Below are 27195 nucleotides of genomic sequence, written 5' to 3' on the forward strand. Positions count from 1 at the left end.
CACCTGCTCCAAGAGTTAGTTTACTCTTTTTATCTCTGTCTAGCTGGGACAGGCTACTTCCCTTTCACCTCCACCCCTCTTTCAGTCAGAATGTGTGAATGCTAAAGACCTTGAGCGCTGACCAGTGAAAGAACTGTCCTTTAAGCCAGCAACCCACAGGCCAAAGCCCCACTCCCAGTCCCTACAGCAGAGGCCACAAAGCTGACATTTTTTCTACTGTCTCAGTGAAAGTCGCTCAGTTGTGTCCGACTCTTTGCCACCCCACGGACTATACAGTCCGTGGACTTCTCCAAGCCAGAATACTGGAGTGAGTAGCCTTTCCCTTCTCCAGGGGATCATCCCAACCCAGGGATCGAGCCCAGGTCTCCCGTGTTGCAGGTGGATTCTGTACCAGCTGAGTCACAAGGGAAGCCCTCCACTGTCTCAGGAAGAAGCCAAAAGCTGACCCTCATCATAAATCAAGACCTAACATGAAGAGAGAATGAAGGCTCCCAGGTCCAGAGTAGGCTGCAAGCTGGGGGCAAGAAAAGGGAACTTTTGCAGTCATTCCTTCTTTAGAAATAAGGGGAAAACTGGACCCTTTCCATTATTGTGGTTCTATAAGGCACTCTACTGCTAAGCTTCAAGAGGATCTGCAAGCACAAACCTTTTCCTAGGTCCCACATCAAGTATCGGATCCCATTCCAGGTGTGATACAGGAGAGGGAAGACGAGTGCAAATTTGGCTGTGTGATCCGTGCTGGTCCCAAACACAGGACTTCACAAGTTCCAAATGAGAATCAAAGCTCACAGGGACCAAGAGGGCCAGCAGCCCAAAGAGATCCCTATACTCGAGGCAATACCAGTGCCACGGTGGCACATGGACGTCACCATGGAAAGAGACCAGTTGTAGATACTGATATGGGGAGACAAAGGACTATTTGAAATAGTATTTTTTTCCAGAACCTCTCAATCTCTTCACTGGCTGTGGTTCCCAAAGGAACAACATTTCTGGTACTGGACTGAGGACTGAGGTGGGCGTGGAGGCAATGATAGCCAACATGTCTCAACAAGAGCTCAATCATCTTGGGATCTGGCCTGGATGGAAGTGACCTGTTTTTTCCCTATTAGTTTAGATGATTTATTTGACTTTTCCTCTTTTCTTACATAGCATTTTAGTGCTGTAAGATTTCCTCTGACTGTATATCTTTTGGTGTGTTCCACAAATTTTACCATCTTGTAATTTCAATTTTAGTTTGCTATACTTTTTATCCACTTTGAGACCTCTTCTTAAGTTATTGAGAAATGTGTTATTTAGTGTCCAGGCGAATGGAGATTTTCCTATTATCTTTCTGTTAACTAATTTCTAGTTTGATTCCATTGTGGGTGGAGAATCCAATCTATAATTTCAGTTCTTTTAAATTTATTGAGGTTTCCTTAATGGCACAGCATATGGTCTGTCTTGGGTATCTGTTCTGGAACACTTGAATGTATATCTGCTGCTGTCGGGTGTGGTATTTTTATAAATGTTGACTTCTGTTGTTCAGTCACCAAGTTGTGTCTGATTCTTTGTGACCCCATGTACTGCAGCACGCTGGCCTCCCTGTCTTTCACCATCTCCTGGAGTTTGCTCAGACTCATGTCCTTTGAGTCAGTGATGCTATCCAACCATCTCATCCTCTGTTGTCCCCTTCTCCTGCCCTCAGTTTTTCCCAGCATCAGGGTCTTTTCCAGTGAGTCGGCTTTTCGCATCAGGTGGCCAAAGTATTGGAGCTTCAGCTCCAGCATCAGTCCTTCCAGTGAATATTCAGGGTTGATTTCCTTTAGGATTGATTGGTTTGATCTCGTTACAGTCTGAGGGACCCTGAAGAATCTTCTCCATTACTATAATAGAAAGTATCAATTCTTTGGTGCTCAGCCTTCATTATGGTCCATGTCTCACATTCGTATGTGACCACTGGAAAAAAACATAGCTTCGGCTGTATGGACCTTTGTAGGCAAAGTGATGTCTCTGCTCTTTAATGTGTTATCTAGGTTTATCATGGCTTACCTTCCAAGGAACAAGCATCTTTTAATTTCATGGTTGCAGTCACTGTCTACTGCAAGTTTGGAGCCCAAGAAAATAAAATGTCAGTGTTTCCACTTTTTCTCCTTTTATTTGCCATGAAGTGATGGGACTGGATCCCATGATCTTTGTTTTCTGAATGTTGAGTTTTAACCCACTTTTTCACTCTCCTCTTTCACCCTCATCAAGAGACTCTTTAGTTCCTCTTTGCTTTCTGCTGTTAGAGTGATATCATCTGTGTATCTGAGGTTGTTGATATTTCTCCCTGCAATCTTTATTCCAGCTTTTGATTCATCCAGCCTGGCATTTTGCATGATGTACTCTGCATATAAGTTAAATAAGCAGGATGACAATATACATACAGCCTTGATGTACTCCTGTCCCAATTTTGAACCAGTCCGTTGTTCCATGTCTCATTCTTACTGTTGCTTCTTGCATACGGGTTTCTCAAGAGACAGGTAAGGTGATCTGGTATTCCCATCTCTTGAAGAATTTTCCACAGATTGTTGTCAAAGGCTACACAGTCAAAGGCTTTAACGTAGTCAGTGAAGCAGAAGTAGATGTTTCTCTGTGATTCCCTTGGTTTTCTAAGATCCAGCAGATGTTGGCAATTTGATCTCTGGTTCCTCTACCTTTTCTAAACCTGGCTGGTACATCTGGAAATTCTTGGTTTTTGTACTGCTGAAGCCTAGCTTGAAGGATTTCAAGGCTTCATCTTCCGATGTCATATCTTTTTGCCTTTTCGTGCTGTTCATGGGGTTCTCAAGGCAATAATACTGGAGTGGTTTGCCATTCCCTCCTCCTGTGGACCACATTTTGTCAGAACTCTCCACTGTGACCCGTTCATCTTGGCTGGCCCTGATGGCGTGGCTTGTATAGCTTCATACACAAGCCCCTTCATCATGACAAGCTGTGACCCATGAAGTGGAAATGTTGATTAGACCCTGTTGATTGAGGTGTCACTGAGGTTTTCTGTACCTTTGCTGATTTTCTTTCTAATTGTTCTGTGCATTGTTGAGAGAGGGATGTTGAAGTCTCTCAGCTATAACTTTTCTCCTTTCTGTTCTGGCAGTTTTTGTTTAACATATTTTGCAGCTTTGTCATACATGTACACCAAATGTTTCCTTGCTGAAATGAATCTTTATTATAGAATGTTTTGCTTTGTCTCTGGTAATTTTATTTGCTTTGGAGTTTACCTTTTCGTGTTGTTCAGTCACCAAGTTGTGTCTGACTCTTTGAGAACCATGGACTGCAGCATGCCAGGCCTCTCTGTCCCTCATCATCTTCCAGAGTTTACCTTATCTGTTATTAATAATATAGACACTTCTACTTTTCTTTGATTAATATTTTACAAGATGTATCTTTTCCATTATTTTACTTTCGCCCCACCCCAACTGTTATATTTCAAGTGAGTTTCTTGTAGACAGCATATAGTTGTCATGTTTTTTAAGTTGCTCTGCCAATCTCTGTCTGTTAATTGGTGTATTTAGACCATTTACATTTAATAAAATTATTGATGTGTTAGTGCTTAAGTCTGCCATTTTATTTTTTGTTTTCTGTTCGTTTTGATTTTTGTTTCTCTGTTTTCTTTTTCCTGGTTATTTGAACATTTTTAAAACTTCTAAGGAGTTGGACATGACTGAGCAACTGAACAGTAACAACAAATAATGTTTATTAGTGTATCTTCTTGAATAGCTTTTCCAGTAATTGCTATAGTGGGCCTTATGTTGTATATACATATACATAATTCAGCACAGTCTGTTGATGTCATTTTACCAGTTTGAGTAAAGTGTTGAAATCTTACCTCCCTTTACATTCTTTTATCCTCTCCATTTATAATTTGCCTTAAATTTCTGTATTTACATTTAGAAGCATCAGTGTTGTCATTTTTGCTTCAACCATTATATATAATTTAGAAACTTCAAAAGGAGAAGCACAACCTATTGATTTTTATTAATACAGTGTTTTTTCCTTCTTTCTTGGTGTTCTAAAATTTCTTCTCTTTAACATCCTTTCTTTTCAGAGAACTTTGTTTAGCTATTCTTTAGCATAGGGCTGCTGATGACAGATCCTCCTTAGTTCTCCATCATCAGAGAATATGTTTATTTTCTGCTCATTTTTGAATGATGTTTTCACTGGGTAAAGGATTCTGGGTTGGTAGTTTCTTTCTTTCAGAACTTAAAAAATTATTGCCACTTTCTTTTGGCCTCCATGGTTTCTGATGAAAATCTGCTATCTGAATTATTTTTCCTCTTTTAAGTGTCATTTTTCTCTAGCTTCTTTCAAAACTTTGTCTTTAATTTTTTTATGTTTCATTGTGATGTGTGTTGAAATGAGTTTCTTTAGGTTTATCCTTTAAGGGTTGCTCACCTTCTTGAATCCATAGGTTACAACTGTCACCAAATTTGGGAAGTTAGATGTTATTTTTCAGCTTTGCCTTCTTTCTCCCCTCCAGGACTCAAATGACACAAATACTAGCTCTTTTGTTAGTTACGCAAGTCCCTGAGCATCTCTTGTTTTTTTTTTTTTTTCTATTCATTTTATTTCCCTGTCTGTTTTCTCTTCAGTCAGTCAGTTCAGTTGCTCAGTCGTGTCCGACTCTTTGCGACCCCCATGGACTGCAGCACTCCAGGCTTCTCTGTCCATCACCAACTCCCGGAGCCTGCTCAAACTCATGTCCATCGAGTCGGTAATGCCATCCAGCCATCTCATCCTCTTTTGTCCCCTTCTCCTCCTGCCTTCAGTCTTTCCCAGCATCAGGGTCTTTTCCAGTGAGTCAGTTCTTTGCATCAGGTGGCCAAAGTATTGGAGCTTCAGCTTTAGCATAAGTCCTTCCAATGAATATTCAGGACTGATTTCCTTTAGGATTGACTGGTTTGATCTCCTTGAAGTCCAAGGGACTCTCAAGAGTCTTCTCCAACACCATAGTTCAAAAGCATCAATTCTTTGGCACTCAGCTTTCTTTATGGCCCAACTCTCACATCCATACATGACTACTGTTAAAACCATAGCTTTGACTAGATGAACCTTTGTCAGCAAAGTAATGTCTCTCTACCTTTCAGTATGCTGTCTAGGTTTGTCATAGCTTTTCTTCCAAGGAGCAAGCATCTTTTGATTTCATGGCTGCAGTCACCATCTGCAGTGATTTTGGAGCCCAAGGAAATAAAGCCTGTCACTGTTTCCATTGTTTCCCCATCTATTTGCCATGAAGCGATGGGACTGGATTACAGATGTTTTCTCTTGGGATTAGGTGATTTATAGTGTTCTTTCATTTCATAGATTCTTTCCTTTGTTCCTTCCTTTCTGCTGTTGAGCCTATCCACTTAACTTTTAATTTCAATTCATATTTTCAGTTCTAAAATTTCTATTCAATTCTTCTTTATATTTCCTACATATTTGCTGAGACTATTTTTGCTGAGGCTATTTTTTCATTTGTTTCAACTGTGACAGTAATTGCTTGTTGAAGCATTTTTACCATCCCTGGGTCAGGAAGATCCTCTGGAGAAGAGAATGGCAATCCACTCCAGTATTCTTGCCTGGAGAATCCCATGGACAGAGGAACCTGGCAGGCTATAGTCCATGGGGTCACAAAGACTCAGACATGACTCAGTGTTTATTATTATTTTTACCATACTCACTTTTAAAGTCTTTATCAGATAATTCTAACATCTGTGTCATTTCATTGTTAGTATCTATTGATTGTTACTTTTCTCGAATTTAAAATCTCCCTGATTCTTAGTATGATGAGTGATTTTTTAAAAAAATTTGAAGCCTGAACATTTTTGTATTCTGTGATATTGGCCTTTATTTAAACCTATTTTATCTAGCTTTCACGATACCACTTTAGAAGAGTGCTATCAATAATGGCGCTACCTTGTTATTACTCGGTAGAGATAGAATTCCAGGTTCCCCACTGAGCCTATTTTGACACTTGAGGTAGGACTTCTTACTGCTGGATTTGGATGGGAGTTACATTTCCCCACATGGTCTCCACTGACACTTGGGAGGGACAGGTCCTCATTTCTGACCACTGGAAATGAAAATTGCAAGACCCTACTTGGCCTTCTCTGACACCATCCCAGGAGGGCTTTTGAGGTACTTTGTTACAGCCTTGCAAGGACAGATGTTTAGGTTCCCCACTCAGCCTTTGCTGACAGAGTAAAGGTTGGGTCACAGTTTTCCTCTGGTGTTTGGCTGAAGTAGAGTAGTAGTTGTTTAAGGATTCTCTGTCCTGATAACCTCTTCTCTTTCCTGGTCCTTTGTCTAGAGAGACTAAGCCTTTAGGAAAGGGAAACCCAGCAGAACTCATCCCCATAAATTCTTCAGATCCTGAAGTCTTTAGCTGGTCCGCCTTCTTCTGTCTACCTTTCAGAATGTTCTTATGTTTGTTTTATGTATGATGTCTAGAACTTTTAGTTGTGCTTAGCAGGAGGAATAGGGAAAAGTACATCTATTCCATTGTCCTGGAAGCAGAAGTAGTGTATGCCATTTAATAAGAACATTTTGTAGAATAAATTAATGGAGAATGGAGGACTTTCCTATTTGATAATTAAAATGTGCTATAAAAACACTTTATCAAAAGTGTTCAGTATTGACACAGGAGCTAGAAAATATATTAATATACAATAAAAGTATAGAAAGAGATTAATTGCTTGTAGTTACCCAAAAATATAGTAAAGAGAGTCATTTCAGATAAGTGAGAAAAGGATGGATTAACCAGCAAATGATATTAGAATAATTAGCTAACCACTTACAAGAAGATACTCAGTGTTCTGCCTTATGCCAGGTAGGCAAAAGTAATAAATTTCAGATGGATTAAAAATCTAAATGAGAAACACAAAAGTATTATAAGGATGTAAATTCAAAGGTGGGGAGCTTTTCTAAGCAAGACAGAAATCCAGGAATTATTTAGGAAAACATTGATAAGTTTAACAACATAAAATTGTAAAACATTATATGTTTAAAGGCTGAGGTAGGTGATGGAAAATATTTGTAATACATAATAGGCATGCATTATTCTCTATAAATTGATATCCTTTAATATCTTTTATATACCAATAGATAATATCTTTTATATACTGATAGATCCTGTAAATTCTTTCACTTCAGTTCAGTTCAGTCACTCAGTCGTGTCCGACTCTTTGCAACCCTGTGAATTGCAGTACGCCAGGCCTCCCTGTCCATCACCAACTCCAGAGTTTACCCAAACTCTTGTCCATCGAGTCAGTGATGCCATCCAGCCATCTCATCCTCTGTCGTCCCCTTCTCCTCCTGCCCCCAATCCCTCCTAGCATCAGAGTCTTTTCCAATGAGTCAGCTCTTCGCATGAGGTGGCCAAAGTATTGGAGTTTCAGCTTTAGCATCAGTCCTTCCAAAGAACACCCAGGACTGATCTCCTTTAGAATGGACTGGTTGGATCTCCATGCAGTCCAAGGACTCTCAAGAGTCTTCTCCAACACCATAGTTCAAAAACGTCAATTCTTCGGCGCTCAGCTTTCTTCACAGTCCAACTTTCACATCCATACGTGACCGCTGGAAAAACCATAGCCTTGACTAGACTGACCTTTGTTGGCAAAATAATGTCTCTGCTTTTGAATATGCTGTCTAGGTTGGTCATAACTTTTCCTTCCAAGGAGCAAGCATCTTTTAATTTCATGGCTGCTTTACAAAAAGATACATTATTAAGTATAAAAATATCAAAGATACATCAACTCATTGACTTCAGAGGACTAATGTAAAAACACATAATAATTAAATACTGTACCATTTTTGCCTATCAGTTTTGGTGAAATTACAAAGTATAATATCAAGTCCTGGTGAGGGAGATAGGTACTCTCATATCCTGTTAGTGGGAGCAGAAATTGTAGCAACCTTTTTGGAATGTAATTTGACAGTACCCATCATAATTTTAAGTGCTTATTATATACCTGGATACAGTGAATTTCATCTCTAGGAATCTGTCCTAAAAAGCAGAAGAGAATTTAAAGTTGTATGTGTAAATGTTTTATGTGCTTGTATTAGTAAGTATAAATACATTTGCTTATTTGTAATAGTAGATAATTAGTAATAGTAAATAGAAACAACATAAATGTTAGTCAACTTGGGGAATGGTTGAATAAGATATGATATATTCTTACACTGTGAGGTTATGAAAAGGGATGAGGCATCTGTCTTGAGTGTGTGTGTGTGTGTGTGTGTGTGTGTGTGTGTGTGTGTATGGATATCTTTGATACGTATTTAAATGCTAAAAGCAACTTGCAGATCAGGATTCTTTTTTTATTAGGAAAAATGCCTCCTCCCCCATCAACACACATGTCATTTAATGATGGCCATATCTGTTGGTTGGCAGGAGACTCTTGCACTAACGGCTCCCCATGTTTCCATTCCATTGCATCATTTTTCTCTCCAGACTTAGATCATTTTCAGCCTGGAGAAATACCTCTTCTACTTGGCCACCCTGAAGTTGCTCTTAATTTTTTTCTTTTAATATCTGGTTTCACTTTACCCATACCCAGCTTCTCATTTGTAATCTGTTCTGTATACTTTCTGTATGCTACATGTTCAGAGATTTGTCCAAAAATATCAAGAATCTTTGTATACAACATTTTTGGCCTGTCTCGTGGACTCTCACGTAAGGTTAGTCCCTAAAGGCCAGTGGTCGTCTTCAACAAACCCACTGTAATCAAATGTGCCCATTTTTGATCAGAGAGATAGTTGTATATAATCTGAGGGGAAAAATAAGAGATAAACTGAACTCAGGTGTTAAAAATGATTGCTTCTGGGGTATGAGATTGAATTGATAGGAGAGAGGAAGGATTAAAAAGAGGAGCCATAACAAAGGACTTAGAGTTTTACTCTAAGTATTTTTGAATATTGGACTTTAGGTGATTTTTAATTTTCAGGTTGTTCTGCATTTTCTAAGTAAATCAGAGGAGCTAAGTTATATATATCTGTTGCATGAATGAAATATGTAAACCAATTTGTGTCTTTTAGATTAGTGTCACTTTACAAGCTTTTAGAAGTGGAAGCTGCAGAATATAGTGCCACCTCTTCCAAACTGTATAAAGTTGGGGAAACTGAAGTAGAGAAATCTTTTTCCAGAGTAAGAATTCAAGAAAAGCAATCTAGAATGAGCATTTGAGTTTTCTAGCAAACTACTGAGATATCATCCATAGCTTCAACCTTTCTTCTAGCTAGTTTGATAGTGATGATTATGATAAACAAGGGCAATCGTTCTAAAATCTGTATTTCTGTTTTTGTCTGACAGAAATGACATCAGATGTACCACCTCTGGGTCCAGCCATTGCCTCTGGAAACCCTGGGCCTGGGATTCAAGGTGGAGGAGCCATCGTCCAGAGGGCTATTAAGCGGCGACCAGGGTAAGTTTGAGTGTAGTGTGTCATGAATGCTTCTCCTTTAAGCTGCCTAATTTTGTTAGTTACTAAACCCCTTTTCCTAATCCTCTTGCTTCTTTTGGCTGCATTTTACACTCCTTTCAGATAACTTTCTTTAGTCCCTGGATTTTTCTTTGTGTGGAATTGATGTTTTTATCTAAGTTGCTTAGAGGCAGTTTTATTTTTTCTTAAACCAAAAATCTGCAAGGTAAAGGACTGTAGCTAAGCCCAGATATTTCACTGTTGCTGAGAAAATTTCGTTGCTTTCATTAAGCTTTGTATCTCCATTCTCAGAATCTTTTTGGTAGGGTTTTTACTTTCCTGAATTTAGAGAATGCTGAAATCTAGAATATTTTTCCTTTAAGTTATTGATATGTTGCCTCTTTGGGAATCCGGAGTCCATTTGGTTCCAGAATTATTTTTTAAATGCCTAATTAGTGTAAGGCATTGTGTGATTGCTCCTAGAATACAAAGGTAAATAAGGCACGGTCCTTGTCTCTAAGTTGCTTATGTTCTTAAAGGGATAATCATCACACACATAAATGTAATTCAAGATAGAATACACCAGGTTTGCTAAGAAAAGAACAAATACAGTGCTGTGTATTTCACTGTACGGAAATATCACCATTGGTTGGTAGAGGTTGGGAAAGGCTTCAGAAAAGAGATTGTTTTAGAAAGGCCTGGGAGAATGGGTAGTATTTTACCTACTTTATATTTTCTGTTTTTTTCTTTCTTTTGTTTTAAAAAATTCTGTAGGTAATGTTACACCTAGTCTTTAAGTTTCCTCCTACCTGTAGTAATGCAGGAGTGTTCTCTGCATTCAGATGGTAACAGAATAACAGAATTAAAGCTTGCTATGTCTCCAAGAAGCATTTAGTTTACTGAGGCATAGGGTGAATAAGTAATTTACCCAAGGTTTTAAAGCTAGTAAGTAGAGGATCTATAGTGTAAACCTTGAGAGATTAGCTTTAGAGTCTACTCCCTGAAACACAGTATTAAGATTATATATAATCTTAACAATTAGAATCAGAATCAATATTAATATCAAAATTGAGATTGGCTGAGAAAGTTATATTGAAAGTGTACAGCTATTAGAAGTGGCAAATATGTATCAGTACAGAAAAATGTTCATAATATATTGAGAAAAGAGGTTACAGTGTATGTAATGTATCAACTCCTATCAGAAATAAATATGTATATAACACATATGCATAGCCAAAAAGCTGAAAGGATATTTATCAGTTAGTCTGGATGATGGGATTATGGGTGATTTATTTTTTCTTTTGTTTTTAATTATTTCTAAATTTTCTGAAGTGTTTGTAATATTGGTAATGAGGAAAATATATTAAAAGAAATAATAACTTTTTTTTAAAGAAATATTAGAAAATGTAGAAAGTTAGAAGACTAGTAAAGCAATCATCTTACTACCCAAATTCATCTCCCATTAGTTTTTTTGCATAATTACTTAATTCTTTATGTGCAGTTATAATCATATAATTATATTGGTTTATGTAGTCTAGTCTTTTGATCTAATTGTATAAAATAACTCTTTTTCCCATACCTGTTACATATTGTATAGAAACATAATTTTAAAATAGCTACATAGAAGGATGTACTTAATTTCTATTTTGGGACATTTAAACAATTTTGAAGATATACTATTATATTGTAATGCTTAATGAGTATCTTTGTACATAAATTTTTTCTGAGTTGTTTCTTTAGGATAGAGTCTTAGAAATGAAGTTATTGGGTCAGTAGGCTGATTTTGACATGTAAGAAAAATGGACACTTTCAGGATTGATACTATGTACTTCATAATCCATTTAGAGGTCTATAATATCAGGTTATCGCTCTAATGGAGATGCCAAGATCACTGGGTTAAGGTGGTAACATGAGTTACATTTTAGTTTAGTATACAGATTAATAGGAGATTGCCTATCTCATTACCTATAATCTTGCCTAATCCCTTGAAATGAAAGTCACCTCTTTTTTCACTACACATCTATAGCTTATTGATTGTGCTCCTCATATGATGCTTTCTCATTTTCACTTGTGTATTTATATTTGTCTAGGAGAAGAAGCCTTTGAGGGCAAATCTTTTGTTTTCAACTCATCTAGTACAGTATCTGGAATGTAGCATGTATTACATGTTCATTGGATGAATGAAGGAAAGAAACATTATTTAACAACCTTCAGGGAATTCTCTGGTGGTTCATTGGTTAAAATTCTGCGCTTTCACAGCTGCTGCTGCTGCTGCTAAGTCGCTTAGCAGTCGTGTCTGACTCTGTGCGACCCCATAGACGGCAGCCCACCAGGCTCCCCCGTCCCTGGGATTCTCCAGGCAAGAACAGTGGAGTGGGTTGCCATTTCCTTCTCCAATGCATGAAAGTGAAAAGTGAAAGTGACGTTGCTCAGTCGTCTCCGACTCTTAGCGGACTTAGCGGACTCTTAGACCCCATGGACTGCACCCACCAGGCTCCTCTGCCCATGGGATTTTCCAGGCAAGAGTACTGGAGTGGGGTGCCATTGCCTTCTCCGTTTCACAACTGAAGGCTCATATTTGGTTCTACCTGGGAACTAAGTTTCCACAAGCTGCGCAGTGTGGCCAAACAAAAACCCAACCTTCAGAGGTCTTAAATCACTTCCCTGTTTTGAGAGATATTTCAGAGAGCTGGTAACATAGCCTAGGATAGACTATAGAAATGAAAATTAAAGACATGAATTACTCATACTAATGTTTTCCTTGTCCTTTTTGAGTAGATTCCTGCTCCTTTTGTGAGGTTGTACTCTGATGTAAAACTTTGACAAAGGTGGATTGCTACCCTAGGAAAATAAAGGTAGCAGTAGGCACACTCTTTTTAAAGAAAAAAATTATTTATTTACTTGTTTATCGTTTATTTTTGGCCGTGCTGGGTTTTTGTTGCTGTGCACGGGCTTTCTCTAGCTGTGGAGAGCAGAGGCTACTCTCTAGTTGCGATTTTGGGTTTCTCATTGTGGTGGCTTCTCTTGTTGCAGGGCTTGGGCTTATGTGCACGGGCTCAGTAGTTGTGGCACATGAGCTTGGTTGCCCTGCGGCATGTGGGGTTTTCCCAGACCAAAGATCAAACTTGTGTCCCCTGCATTGGCAGGCAGATTCTTAACCACTGGACCACTAGGGAAGTCTGGTACTCATTTTTGATTGACCAATTTCTTTGCCCAGTTTGGTTCAACAGGAAGAGGTAGTAAGTATATCTTTGCTTATGTCCACTTCCTCTTTTCCTTCTTCCTTCTGAGTGGGTGTTCAGATAGATTGTGGGTTTAGAATTTTAATTTTGTTAATATTCTGCATTATCAGTAGGCTTATAATATTTTTTGTTGACTTTCCTCAGATTGGATTTTGATGATGATGGAGAAGGGAACAGTAAATTTTTGAGGTAAGATCGTAAAACTTTATCTGGATTTCTGATATTAAAATTAGTTAATTATCTTTATGACTCATATTTTTGTCTTTAGACCTAAGGAGAGTCCTTCATCCTAAAACTAAAATTTCCTGTTATACCCCATACAATTTCCAAGCATTCTGGTAATAACTCCAGAGGAAAGTGCTCAATGAGAAGAGGGTATAGAATTTACAAGACCCTCTGTATCAGTTACCTATAGTTGTGTGGCTTAATAACAATGATATATTATTTCTTACAATTCTGTCGATTGGTTTTTCTGCTGATCTTGCCTAGGCTCATTCTTAAGACTGCATTCAGTTGCCTTGTCATCTGGGAACTGGACTCAGATGATAATGCTGGGTATCTCTCTCTCTCTCTCCTTTTTTTTGGTGGTCGTTTATCCTTAAAGAGGGCAGATATGAGTTTCTTTACATGGTGATGGCTGTAATACAAAGGGCAAGTCTCAGTCCAGGTGCTTATTAATATCAAGCATCTGCTTTGTATTGACATTTGCTGTTGTCCCATTGGCCAAAGCAAGTCGTATGTCCAAGTTCTGACTCAGTGTGGGAGTGGGCTGCACCAGGTGGTGAATACTGCAAGGAGTAATTAGTTGGCAAGTCATTAATGTTCTAATGTTGCCCTGTGATACTCATTGATTTCTCCTACAGAGCAGGAATTGGAATTTGTATCCTTGTAGTACTGAACCTTCTAGAGAACTGAAAATGAACTTTTTAATATATTGATGAAGGAGTACTTTCAGAGAAAGGAAATTTCTATTCTTGTTTAAGACCAGTTACTTGGCTTTGTGGAGTTTTTTTTGGGCGGTGGGGTTGGTGCTGTGTTGGGTTTTAGCAGCATGCAGGATCTTCGTTGCTACATGTTGGATCTTTAGTTCATCATGTGGGACCTAGTTGCCTAACCAGGGATCGAACTCAGGCCCCTTGCATTGGGAGCATGGCGTCTTAACCATTGGACCACCAGGGAAGTCCTTACTTTGCTTTGTTTTTAAGTCAGGAAAGCAATAAGAGTCAAAGAATGGAAGATAACCTTGACTGCACCCTGCCTTTTTTTTCTTTTCAAAGTTGAAAATGCTACCTAGGTAATGCCTGCATTGCAGAGTAACACATATTTGAAAAATAAATAAAGGAACCCTGTTCTTTAAAAAATTTATTTTACTATGTGAGTTTCTGGATTTTATTATTTGAACTAAGTTCTTAAAAGAAATATGAACATGCTGCTGGTAAGTCGCTTCAGTCGTGTCCGACTCTGTGCGACCCCATAGACAGCAGCCCACCAGGCTCCGCCGTCCCCGGGATTCTCCAGGCAAGAACACTGGATTGGGTTGCCATTTCCTTCTCCAATGCATGAAAGTGAAAAGTAAAGTGAAGTTGCTCAGTCGTGTTTGACTCTTAGTGACCCCATGGACTGCAGCCCACCAGGCTCCTCCGTCCATGGGATTTTCCGGGCAAGAGTACTGGAGTGGGGTGCCATTGCCTTCTCCGAAATATGGACATACTTTATCACAAAATTGTTAAACAGTGCAAGGTTATATGTAATGAAAGTATATCTTCATTTCACTTTATACCTTCAGAATCCTTCTCCTGAGACTATAGTTTCCAGTTTATTAAGTATCCTTCCACGAATATTCGGTGCATATGTAAGTGTATTTAAATGCACGTATATGTGTGCATATACAGTCATTGTCTCCTCATTTTTTGTTTTTATACAGAAGATGCCCATATTGTAAATTGCTTGCCATTGTTTAGTTTTATAGTGCTTAGTTGAGTCAGTGACATTTGTCTATCTATTATTATTGTTTTTGCAGTATTTAAAGCTCATGTGTTTAGCTTCTGCCCAGCTGTGGAACACTGCCAGGTATTCTCGAAAACAATAACTGTGACTTGGCTATCATAAAGAAATAGTTGTAAAATATTGGAGAAAACCATTTTCCAAGAGAGGTCTTGAACGTTAATGAGTGTCAGCAAATGTAAAGAGGGGAAAAGATTTCAGTTTCTATGCAAGAATAGACTTTTTCCACACAGTTCCAGTGTACATTCCTCCAATTAGAAATTCCTAATTATAATAATAAATATAATAGTAGTAGTAGATGTGTATATGAATGGGATAGAGGTAATCACTAGTCTTATTTATTACTGTCATTTAGCTCTAGCCCTGAGTCATTGCTTCCATTCCACAAAATCTGGTAGTCACAAACTACACACAAATTTTAAAAGGTTGATTTGTCCTTTCCCCAACCTTAAAGAAAAGTATTCATAATTGATCTTACCAAATAGGTCATTATGCATGCCCAGGAGAGTCATCACCAAATTTTTTTTACTTGATCATCAGAACTTTTTTTTTTTCTGGCCTCATGGCTTGCAGGATCTTAGTTCCTCAACCAGGGATTGAACCATGCCCCAGGCAGTGGGAATATGGAGTCCTAAACAGGAATTCCCAGTACATTTTTTTAATTGGAATTTTCCACTTTGGTCTGGGAGTGAAAGTCTTACTTGCATTGTATCTGTAAATCTGTAAATCAGCTTAATACTTGGTGAATACTTGGTGGATTAAATCAGTCTCCTTGGTGGATCCAAGTTGTAATGTATTACCTCTTTTCATCACTTTGTTTCAAGTGTCATTTTCTTATATTCTCCAGACAACACTATGAAATAATTTTTAAGAATATGAAGGATTTGAAATTCTATATACAATATCAGAGTTGCTAGTACTAAAATAATCCTTCTCAAACTCAAAGAAATGCAGGTACAAATCCACCAACGGGTTCTTGACAAGATGAAGATTATAATTTGTTAGGTCTCGGATAGTGCCCAAGATTCTGCATTTTTACAGATTCCTAAGTGATGCTGCTGCTTCTGGTCCACTAACCACACTTTGAGTAGCAAGGACCTGGAAGATACATTCTTGAGATTCAAAGTTAATATGTAAATTATAGGTCTCTTTTTTCATTAAGAGTTTGTAGCGTGTGATTTATAGTATATTTTGTGTCTTAGAAACAAAAATTTGTCCTTGAGCTGAAATTCCACTACACCTCTCCAGTTATTTTCAAAGAAAAATTTTGGGGTCAAATTAGTTGAGGATTTATATAGCCTGTGAAGTATAAATTTGGGCTGTAATACAAATAACTGGTTTAACTGAAAATTTTGTGTCTTACCTGTCTCACAAAGGCTCTTTCTGCCCAAAGCTGATGGATTTTTGTTACGTCCTATAGCAGTGAGAAGAGGAAAATTTAGACCATCCGGAGAAGAGAGTGGTATTTTCATAGTTAGGTTTACCTTCTTCAACACATCCTCCTTTGTGATTTCTGTAGTAGCAAACAGGATGCATCAGCTTGTTAAGTAGACGTTCTTGAAATGAATGGATTGTGTTTTCTTAATCAAAGAGATATCGTTCATTGTTTAAATCAAAATTTAAGACTTTTAGAAACTTCTGCACATCAAAGGAAGCACAGTGGAAAGGTAACATATGGAATGAAAGAAAATATTTGCCAATCGTATATCTGATTGATACTTGCAGAACTCCTGTAACAAAAAAACAACCTGCTTAAATGAGCAAAGGATTTGAATAGGCATTTCTCCAAAGAACATACACAAATGGCCAAAAATCATATGGAGAGACACTGAACATTACTAATCATTTAGAGAAATGCAAATCAAAACTACAATGAGTAGGCCATTAGAATGGTACCATCAAAAAATCCAGAAAATAGCAAGCACTGGTAAGGATATGGAGGAATTGGAATTCTTGGGCGCTGTTGGTAGGAATGTAAAATGGTCTGGCCACTTTGGAAAACAGTACAGAGGTTCCTTGAAACATTAAAAACAGAAATATTATATGATCCAGCAGTGCCACTTCTGGTTATATATCCAAAAGAATTGAAAGCAAGATCTTAGAGATATTTGTACACTCATGTTCACTGCTCCATTTTTCACAGTAACTGAGAGGTGGAAGCACCCCACATATCCACTCACAAATGGAATATTACTCGGCCTTAAAAAAGAAGGAAATTCTGTCACATACTACCTAACATGGATGAACCTTGAGGGCATTATACTAAATGAAATAAGCCTGTCAAAAAAAGATAAATACTGTATGATTTCAGTTATGTGAGGCTGTAAAGTGTCAAAATCAGAGAGACAAAGTAGAGTGGTGGTTGTCAAGAGCTGGGGGTGGGATGGGGACAGAGAATGAGAAGATGGTGTTCAGTAGCTGTAGAGTTTGTTTTTCAGTGTGAAAAAGTTCTAGAGATACTTTGTACACCAGTGTGAATATAATTAGTGCTACTGAGCCATACACTTAAACCTGGTTATGATGGCAAATTTGATGTTACATGGTTTTTGACGTAATTTAAGAAAAACAAAACTATCTCTAACTTCAGGGAGGTATTGACAGGGCAGTCAGCTGTGCCCTCATGAGCTCAACATCTTTTTTTGGAATGTTTGGTAAGTAAGAGTAAAGGAGACATTAGAAAACAGACAAATAATAATCATGGATTTTTAAGTTCTGTGAGATGATATTATCTCTATTGCTTTGTGCTGCCTTTTCAGTTGGCTTTTTTTGCTGAATATTTTTACCCCTTTCTGGTTCTCCTTTCAGAATGAAATAGATATAACAAGTGTAATGCCTTGGATTAATCTTTTTTTTTCTCCTTCAGGTGTGATGATGATCAGATGTCTAATGATAAGGAGCGGTTTGCCAGGTAATGTAGTAGAGCATCTTGGTCCTTGTTGTGGGACCAGGCAATTTAAAAATTCTCAGTTTTAATTTTCTCTCAATGAGAGTTAATTTCTCTGCCCAGTCTCAACTGGTGAAAATTAGTATTACAGTTGTTGTTTATGGTCAGGTAACATGGCTTCAGACTTATGGCACCAAACTAATGGTATACTTAAACAGTGTTTTTATATATGTGATAAATAGCTACACATTGTGCTTGCTGGGTGTCCACAGAAACACAAACAATATTTAATTTCTTGGTTGCATTTATTATTAAGTGGATCTACAAAATCTCTACAGATGATTTTATTCTTTTAAAGATGACAGCAAAGAAACAATTTACACAAAGAGTGCAGTTTTTATTGAAATACATTTAAGTTACCTGTCTAGAGCATGAAAAACACTTTGGTTTATATTAAACAAATCCTCTCAACTCAGATATTGGTTTATTCTTAGAACATTTATTCTGTATATTGTTAAGCAGTAAATTATTTGTTTTTTAAAAATTGAATTTGCAACCACATCAGAAAAGTGAATCATGCAAAATCCACTGCTTAACTAAGCAATTACTACTTATTCATTGCTGATGCTGCTGGTCTGGGGCCCATACGTTGAGAACCATTGATGTCAAGGGCTAAGCAATATCAATCAGAGTAGTTTTAAACTACTCTGAAGCAGTGAGATGCCATCATAAGCTTTGAATGAAATGATAATGTATTAATATAAAATGCATATGAATTTTTCTCTAGTAGCTTTATATAGGACTCATTAGAGAGAAGCACTGTAGTCAAGAAGGTAAATGGGAGACCGTTGAAACAATAAGACAGTGATAAAATCATGAGGGCCTGGGCTAGAGTGGTGGCAGTGGCAATAGAAAAGGAGCAGATTTAAAGGTTTCTGAAGAATTTGTAGTTACTTCAAATCTGAAGTAGATACGAACACTTTAGGCTGTGAATCATCTCTCAAATGTGAAGTTAATAGTAGATATTTGGGCAGTAGTTTTTAAAAAACTGCATTAGAAAGTGAAGTCGTCAAATAATAGTGGTGGTATGGGTTTCACAGTCTCTTGACTGAAATTCCAGAAAGCTATGAAAACATGACCTGAACTGTTTTAGTCTTCATTTGCCTTGCTTAATGTGAATTTTTATACATTCTGTATTTTATTTGGAAATACTGAAGTAAATAAGGGATTATGGATCTGTATTGGTAGGAGTAGTAATAGTAATTTTAGATATTTAACTTGCAAACAACAGAGCTCATTTCTTTGTGTGATCTTAGTTCCATGACCAGGGATTGAACTGGTACCTTCAGCAGTGAATGTGTGGCATGCTAACTGCTGGACTGCCAGGGAATTCCCAGAACTCATTTCTTTAAGATTTGTTAAGCTAGTTCACCTCAAATATTCTCGTTTGGGATTCAGTGGAGTGTCTTCAAAAGATGAAGTGAATTTTCCCAACTTTTTGAAAAAATATTTGTAGTTTGTTAAGGAATTACAATAACCCAGTGAATATGAAACTTTACTTAATATCACCTTTTTTTTCTTTCTCTTGTCAATATGCATAAGTTCTCAGGTGATTCTTGTCATTACTGTGTTATTTTTTTGTCTCTTTTTTCCCCCCTGCTGACCATTTTCTAGAAATTTCCCTGTGTATTGATAAAATCATTGTAGTTGTCATTTTTTAATAGCTGGTTTTTCAGCCTGTCAATATATCATACTTAGATATTTTTGCTTAATCTATTCTTAATATCTTTATATACACATACTTATATATATATTTAAGATGGAATTGATTACTGATAAACTGAACTACCAATACCAACTACCAACTTGCCACAAACCCTCATAGTATTTCAGTTATTCAGAGAAATTTAGTGGTAATCCTTTGTAGCCCCCTCCAGGGAAGAGGGAGTTGATCTAGGATCCAGCAACGTTATGGCTTTATTGCAGAGAAATGGGAAAGCGACAGAAGAGAAATATACCACTTCAAGATCAAATCATTGATAGGGGATATACTAGATACCTAGCTCTTAGTTTTAGTTATATAATTCTCCAGGGAAACCTGGTTGGTTATTTTGTCTGTGAGCACATGTGTGCTGTATGTGTGTTATTGAGAGATTGTGTTTGTGATCACTTGTTTGACTTTCTTGACATGATTTACTGTTTGATTTTTTTATTTTTCAATGTAGAAATAGCATATGTGAATATTACTTTCTTTCCAGATTGGAAGCAGTATGTGAAAATGGTACCCCTTGTTTCATTCTTATTCAGATAGTATGTCTGCTTGGTTTCTAAAGAGATAATTGGCTTTCTCTGCTCAGATTATGTTCATTTATAATGAATATTGGACTTGCTTTTATGTTGACCTTTGTCCTGTAAGTTAGTTTTCCTTTATTCTGACAGATGGTTTTGTCGAGTACAGGCAAGGTTCTTGTCTATATTTCCATTTCCCCCTCTTCTCTGCATCTGTTTTTTTCTGTTATTTTCTTCCCTTCCTTTCCCCCCTTTCTCCTCCCTCTTTCCTTTTTCCCTTTCTCCCCTTCCTTCTTTCCTTCCCCCTTTTCTTCCTTCCTCCCTTCTTCCCCCCTTCCTTCCTTCTCCCCACCCCCTTCCTTCCTTCCTTCTTTTTATTTTACGTTTAGCTTAGTTCATTAATTCTGTTTTTAGGTCGGATGATGAGCAGAGCTCTGCGGATAAGGAGAGACTCGCCAGGTAGGAAAATGGTATCTTTTAGCACGATGAAGTGGATGCTGCTGCTTTTTCTATCCTTTTTCTTATTTCTGCTCTTTTCTTCTCCTTTCTCTTCATGTTTTTCTTTGTGTCAAGAGAGGACAAGATTTTTAGAAGTTTGTATATAATAGGAACTTTGGCTTCCCCCACCAGAAAGTGGGTGAGTTGAGGGAAGTTAAGAATTTAAGAAATTGCTATTAGTTTTATAGATTTTTCTCTTTATCTTTATCTTAGCACACTAAATTTCGCAGAATAAAAAGCTTTTAGAAACAGTGCAGCTGTGCCAGTCGATACTTCAGCAGGAAAATGCTCTTTTATCAGAAAGCCAATAAATATATCTGTATTTGCAATTAGTTCCTAGTCTTTAGGCCTCAGTATTTACTCCACACCCTTCTAGAAAGCTCACCTTTATTTTCCTGGGTACACTCACAGCCTAGATTACTTTGTCACAGCAGTACTGGTGTGGCTTTGGTGAGTGAATCTTGTGGTTTCTTAGAAAAGCTTAGCAGCCTTGATGTGGCTATTTAAAAGATCAGTCTTCTGGATTTCAGTGTCAGAAACCTGTCAGATACAAGGAAATGGGTGCTTTATGTTTAAGAGTAGAATTTTATGTTTCCCAGGCAGAGTAACTAAATATGGACCTACGCTGTGAGACCTATTGTTATCTCTTTCAGCTGGGTCACAGTCTCATTTTGCTGCCAGTTTAACTTATGCCTGCTAACACTTTCACGTTTCATAAAACGTGTGGTATGGTGGGAAGAACGTTGCATTCATTGGGAATGGGGGCCGCCCTTGGAAAAGTCGGTTAACTACTGGACATTAGTTTGCTCTAATCATAAAAAAGAGATTTAAGTTAGATTCATTGTTTTCTTTTTTTTTGTTTTGGCAGAGAACTTTTGTTCGGATAGAATCTTTAGTGGTAATAGAAGTCCGTAAAAAAGATAAAGCAAAGCTGCTCAAAACAGAAATAGGAATGCAGCATGTTGTTTGAGTCTCTCCTTGAAGCATTCCTATGAAAGATACTGAGGAACTGTTAGGCTTTTCAGAAATCCAATTTGAAAAATACTGAATTATACTTTTAGCAGTAATTTTACCCTGATTGTGGAGAAGGCAATGGCAACCCACTCCAGTACTCTCGCCTGGAAAATCCCATGGACGGAGGAGCTTGGTAAGGCTGCAGTCCATGGGGTCGTGAAGAGTCGGACACGACTGAGTGACTTCACTTTTCACTTTCATGCATTGGAGAAGGAAATGGCAACCTACTCCAGTGTTCTTGCCTGGAGAATCCCAGGGACGGGGGAGCCTGGTGGGCTGCCGTCTGTGGGGTCGCACAGAGTCAGACACGACTGAAGTGACTTAGCAGCAGCAGTTACCCTGATTTTGAGAAAGTCAGTATTGGAGATGTGTTCTGCTCTCCCTGGTGAGATCCAGATTGTCTGTTCTTAAGCATCCTGTTCTCCAGTTCACTTTGTCCCAAATTGGGCATCATAAGGGACTTCTAGTAAATGGCATCTTATAAATCTCTTGAGCTCAGTGTACTGGCACCACACCCAGATAGAGAAGCTAGGGCCTTGTCCATTAGGGGGACAAGTAGAACTTCCAGTTCTGCCTCCTAGTGTTGAGAATAAGAGAGATACTTAGAACAAACAATATTTTATAGATCAAGGGAGTCTATATTAATCAATTCTTGTATCAACTGTTGAGCAACATACTTCTGTTGGAAAAAATTGGTCGTTCTATGTTTTCAGCCTTTAAAAAGTTGAATTGGTAAATAAGAAATCAGCCAAGCTGAGGAACTTAAGTGAATAAAATCAACATTTTTTAAGATTGTCATTTCTTAAAACACTTTTTGTTCTGAGGGAGTGGTAATTTACACAGGAAGGGAAGTTTCCAGGAGTTAGAGAGATTTGCTGGTATCTGCTTGTACTCTTGTCTACCTCGTTAGTTTCTATTCCATGCTTGCTCTGCATGAGAAGCTTGGCAGACTTTAACATCAGAGACTTAAGCACTACTAAATCTAAGTACCGCATTTCTTCAGCAGCTCACTTGGTATCCATATCACTCTATCTGCTCCCAAGTGGCCAGATATGACCACCTGGATGGGGCTTCTCTCTCTCTCTTTCCATGCAGGGAAAACCACAGTGAGATTGAACGGCGACGACGGAACAAGATGACAGCCTACATAACAGAACTGTCAGACATGGTACCCACCTGTAGCGCCCTGGCTCGGAAACCAGACAAGCTAACCATCTTACGCATGGCAGTTTCTCACATGAAGTCCTTGAGAGGAACTGGCAACACGTCCACCGACGGCACCTACAAGCCGTCTTTCCTCACTGATCAGGTCTCTGGGAAGCACACATGAGGGGGTCTAGAATTTTTTGAAAGTTTTGATCTTTTGGGGGTAGATGCCCATAATCGTGAAGTGTGTGTTATATTGGGAGTCAGAGCAGAGCTGAATCTGTAGATTCTTTAAAGGATAGGAATTCAGCTCTGAAGGAAATATTCAGGTCATAGGAAAGTGAGTTTTGATCCCTGACTATACCATTTATTAGCTTTGAAACAGAAGTAGAGAAGAATTGTGAAAACTATTTAGCACGCTTACAGGTATTTTAGAACTTTACTCATGAATCCAGTCTTCAGGGTAGAAGAACAGTGGAATCTTGGGGATGACTGTGTTCATCCCCAAAGAACCAGTCCTTTTCCTTGGCTTTAGGGTTATAGAAGATGAAAGTAATATATTTCTTTTTCTTGAAGCAGCTTCCAGTTTTAGTGATGAAAGGAATTTAACAGGCAGTTGTTGTTGCTTAGAGATACGCTCTGTTACATTCGATGCACTATGAGAGAAATAGAAGGTAGAAACATTTCCAGCTTTTCAGAAACTCGGTTTGAATATGAATATGTGAGTAGCAGGATACACACATAAGTGAAAAATGAGTATGGGAAGAAATGCCTTTAAAGAACTTATTAACAATTTATATAGGATTAAATATATGTGTTGACTTCCCTCATGGCTCAGTGGTAAAGAATCCACCTGCAATGCAGAAGACATGGGTTCCCTCCCTGGGGGGAAGATCCCCTGGAGGAGAAATGGTAACCTTCTCTAGTATTTCTGCCTGGGAAGTCCCATGAACAGAGGAGCTGGCGGGCTACAGTTCATAGGGCTGCAAAGAGTCTGACACAACTGATAGACTGAGCACACAGACGCACACAAATACATATGTACTAGCTGGATGGCTAAAGTAAATAGAGCGGCTAGGCCTGAGTGAGAACAGTCAGCAGAGACTTCAAAGAGTATAAGGTAGCCATGTTCTGTTTTGATTGTTAAAAGTATCACTTATTTATTGCAGAAAATTTCAGAAAATACGGGAAGTACAAGGAAGAAAAAATTGACCTGTAATGCCATCCTTTTTCCAGTACTCTTGCCTGGAAAATCCCATGGGCGGAGGAGCCTGGTGGGCTGAGTCCATGGGGTCTCGAAGACTCTGACATGACTGAGCGGCTTAACTTTCACTTTTCACTTTCATGCATTGGAGAAGGAAATGGCAACCCACTCCAGTGTTCTTGCCTGGAGAATCCCAGGGACGGGGGAGCCTGGTGGGCTGCCGTCTATGGGGTCGCACAGAGTCGGACACGACTGAAGTGACTTAGCAGCAGCAGCAGCAGCCATACTTTTATTCAGAGGATCAGAAGGAAGGAATGTGGTTTAGAAGAAAGCAGTAAAATTTTTCCAAATAGGATGGTCTATATGAAAGCACATATAGCACAGATTATATATATATGTACATTGAAATAGCTAATCAGTTGGTACTAACAGAATACATACAGATATTGATTCAACAGTTTCCAGTTAGGCACTTTTTGTGAGCTAACCAGGTACTTTGTGCTGTTAGAAATGTAAAGAATGGTAAGAGGTTGCTGCTGCTAAGTCGCTTCAGTCGTGTCCGACTCTGTGCGACCCCATAGACGGCAGCCCACCAGGCTCCCCCATCCCTGGGATTCTCCAGGCAAGAACACTGGAGTGGGTTGCCATTTCCTTCTCCAATGCATGAAAGTGAAAAGTGAAAGTAAAGTCGCTCAGTCGTGTCTGACCCTCAGCGACCCCATGGACCGCAGCCTTCCAGGCTCCTCCATCCATGGGATTTTCCAGGCAGGAGTACTGGAGTGGGGTGCCATTGCCTTCTCTGTGGTAAGAGGTAGTCACAGGTAAAAAACATGTGTAAATAAATAAATCATGATATAAACACAGAATCCAATCCATATCAGAGGTGCAATAATAAGTCTTGTAGAAATGTAAATATGGAAAACGAAGAGTAGGGGAATAGTGTTGTAAATATTGGAAATAGCTTGATTAAAAGCCCTGTGAGAATAATCAGGTTATTCAAGGAGAATCAGTTTACCATGCCCTGGGAGATGATAATGGGAAGATAGGATGGTACCTGATGAAGGAATATTTAAGTGTTATGTTAAATAACTTAGATTTTAATTTTTAGGCAATGGGTAGCTATAAGAAATGTGGTAGCATTTTGAGGATGGACTGAAAAGAGTGAAAGCTGGGAGACCATTAGTCTTGGCATGAGATAACTAAGTGGCGTTGCATTCAAAAATAGAATTGATAAGCTGGGTTATCACTGGAGTGTGAGAGATTAGTTAGATTTTTTAGACCTATACCCTGAGAGGAAGGGGATATTGTTAGTCAAGAAAGAGAGTGCTGGAAGAGCACAGAGGATAGTTTTTGAAGAGGGAAATAATGCTGGGTTTCGAGATGTTGAAATTGAATTGCTGATAGAATGTCTATTTGGAGATGCTTAGTAGATTTTAGGCAAGTCTAGAAATGTAGACTTGGGTATCATTTCGTAGTGGAGAAGTGGATATGATTTCTCTGAGAGAGAGTATGGAATAAATAGAGGAGAGAACTTAAGATAGAATGTTGGAAATGCCCGCACCTGAACAGAGGAAAAGGAGCTTGAAGCAGACAACAGACATTTGAAAAGGAAGTAAAAGTTCGAGAATGGTGTCATAGAAGCTAGGCAGAAATAAATTTTAAAGGATAGAATGAACAACACTGTCAGATCTGTAGTGACGTTGTGTCCAGACTCGGGAAAGAGCACTTGAGTTGGCAGTTAGGAATACATGATTAATAGTAACCTGCTAAAAAAAGATGTAGTGGTTGAGAGTGAAGATTGCAGATGGGCTGAGAAATACATGAAAAGTAAGACAGTAGAGCCGGTGAGTATAACATTACTCTTAATTTAAGCTTGGCCCTGGAAGATGAGTTGGGCAGAGTTGAGGGAAGTTTTGTATAGAATTAAGAAAACTTGATCATGTTTAAGATTTGAGGGGAAAGAGAATATGAATATTTGTAGAGCTTCCTAAGAGACCAGAGAGGGTGAGATCAAGAACTTAATTTTTGTTAATGGTAAGCATTTTTATTACCTGTTTTGAGATCTGAGGTAAAGAGGAGGGAGGTGGATAGTGACATACACACATTGATAGCTACCTATTGGAAAAAGCTACCTTGTCAGTGAAGGTGATTATATTTAAGGTACAAAGCTGTGCCTGTGGGTCAAACAGAAGGCCACCGTTGTTTATGGAAAGATACATATGATCTGAAGGGTCTTCCTTCTTTCCATAGTAATATTTGTGTTTTTCAAGAGAGTTCAGTATTAACTTGTATTTCTCTTCCTTGGGCAGGAACTGAAACATTTGATCCTGGAGGCAGCAGACGGCTTTCTGTTTATTGTCTCATGTGAGACAGGCCGGGTGGTATATGTCTCTGACTCAGTGACCCCAGTTTTGAACCAACCACAGTCTGAGTGGTTTGGTAGCACGCTGTATGATCAGGTGCACCCAGATGATGTGGACAAACTTCGTGAGCAGCTTTCCACTTCAGAAAATGCGCTGACAGGTATGAGTTACATAGATGGGAAATGAATAGCAAGTCCTTTCTTCTTTTTTTCTGAGATAGAAGAGGTATTTTAACGCTTAAATTTTCCCATTGTATCTGGCAAAACTTTTAGAATTTTCTTCTTTCATGAATATAATCTGTTCTTTTTATCCACATGCAAGTAATATATTTTGTAACTCATCCCTAGAAAATGTTTCATTAGTGACAGTGTTTATATAAAATTTTACTTTAATCCTAATATTAGTGTAAATACACCATAAAGGCCAAACCTACAATACCACCACCTCCCTTGTCATTTTAAAAGAATTAAATTACCCATGTTTATGTCTCATTTGTATGGGTAATTACTGGGTATTTTTTCTACCAAGTTGTGCTTGGCTTTGACTTTGTACTTGGTTCTGTGATGATAGATTTTTATTTTAGAGGGGAATGGTTATTGTTCAGTTGTTTTTTGTTTGTTTGTATCTGCACTATTTTTCTGTCTTGTTTTTGTCCCCTCCCCCCCAGCTGCCTCTGTTTAATGTTATTTAGTCCTTTTGCCAGAGTTTGGCTGAAGGAAATAAGTCACATCTGCTTCTAAGCAATCTGGAAAAAATTTTAATGTGGAAGCAGATTAAAGCTGGTAATTGAAATCAAATCCGTTATGGTCATATTAATGTTGGTATTTAGCTTTCCCTTCTTTTATGTTTTTATGGATTTCATTTTCCTAGTTCTTCTCAAACATTCCCATTTGGTTTCTATATGATATAGGAGGGACAATTTTAGCATGAGACAGATGCGTTTTTCTATAGCATATAAAATTATTTGTTTTTAAACCAATGACATTCACTCTGTGTGTGTGTGTTTGTGTGTGTGTGTGTGTGCGTACATGCATGCATGTGTATAAAAATAATCAGTCCCAAGAATATAACCTTGCTCTTTTTTGCCAGCTCTACCTACTTCTGCTCCTGTCCTCCCTTGCCTTGCACAAAG

At 38.3% G+C, this 27195-nt stretch overlaps 1 protein-coding gene across 2 annotated transcripts in view; it reads left to right on the forward strand.

The window, feature by feature from the left end:
* The window catches only part of ARNT (aryl hydrocarbon receptor nuclear translocator), a 66783-nt gene that overhangs the window by 19891 nt on the left and 19697 nt on the right, over window positions 1-27195 (forward strand). The window contains exons 2-7 of one of the 2 annotated variants that reach the window (XM_019956119.2): window positions 9311-9422; window positions 12806-12850; window positions 17529-17573; window positions 20253-20297; window positions 22446-22659; window positions 26010-26223. In XM_019956119.2, the coding sequence (XP_019811678.2) occupies window positions 9311-9422; window positions 12806-12850; window positions 17529-17573; window positions 20253-20297; window positions 22446-22659; window positions 26010-26223 (675 nt within the window). The remainder of the gene's footprint in view (window positions 1-9310; window positions 9423-12805; window positions 12851-17528; window positions 17574-20252; window positions 20298-22445; window positions 22660-26009; window positions 26224-27195) is intronic. The other variant, XM_070785735.1, reaches the window with a different exon arrangement.

Source organism: Bos indicus, chromosome 3, assembly GCF_029378745.1.
Source record: "Bos indicus isolate NIAB-ARS_2022 breed Sahiwal x Tharparkar chromosome 3, NIAB-ARS_B.indTharparkar_mat_pri_1.0, whole genome shotgun sequence".
NCBI lineage: Eukaryota > Metazoa > Chordata > Mammalia > Artiodactyla > Bovidae > Bos > Bos indicus.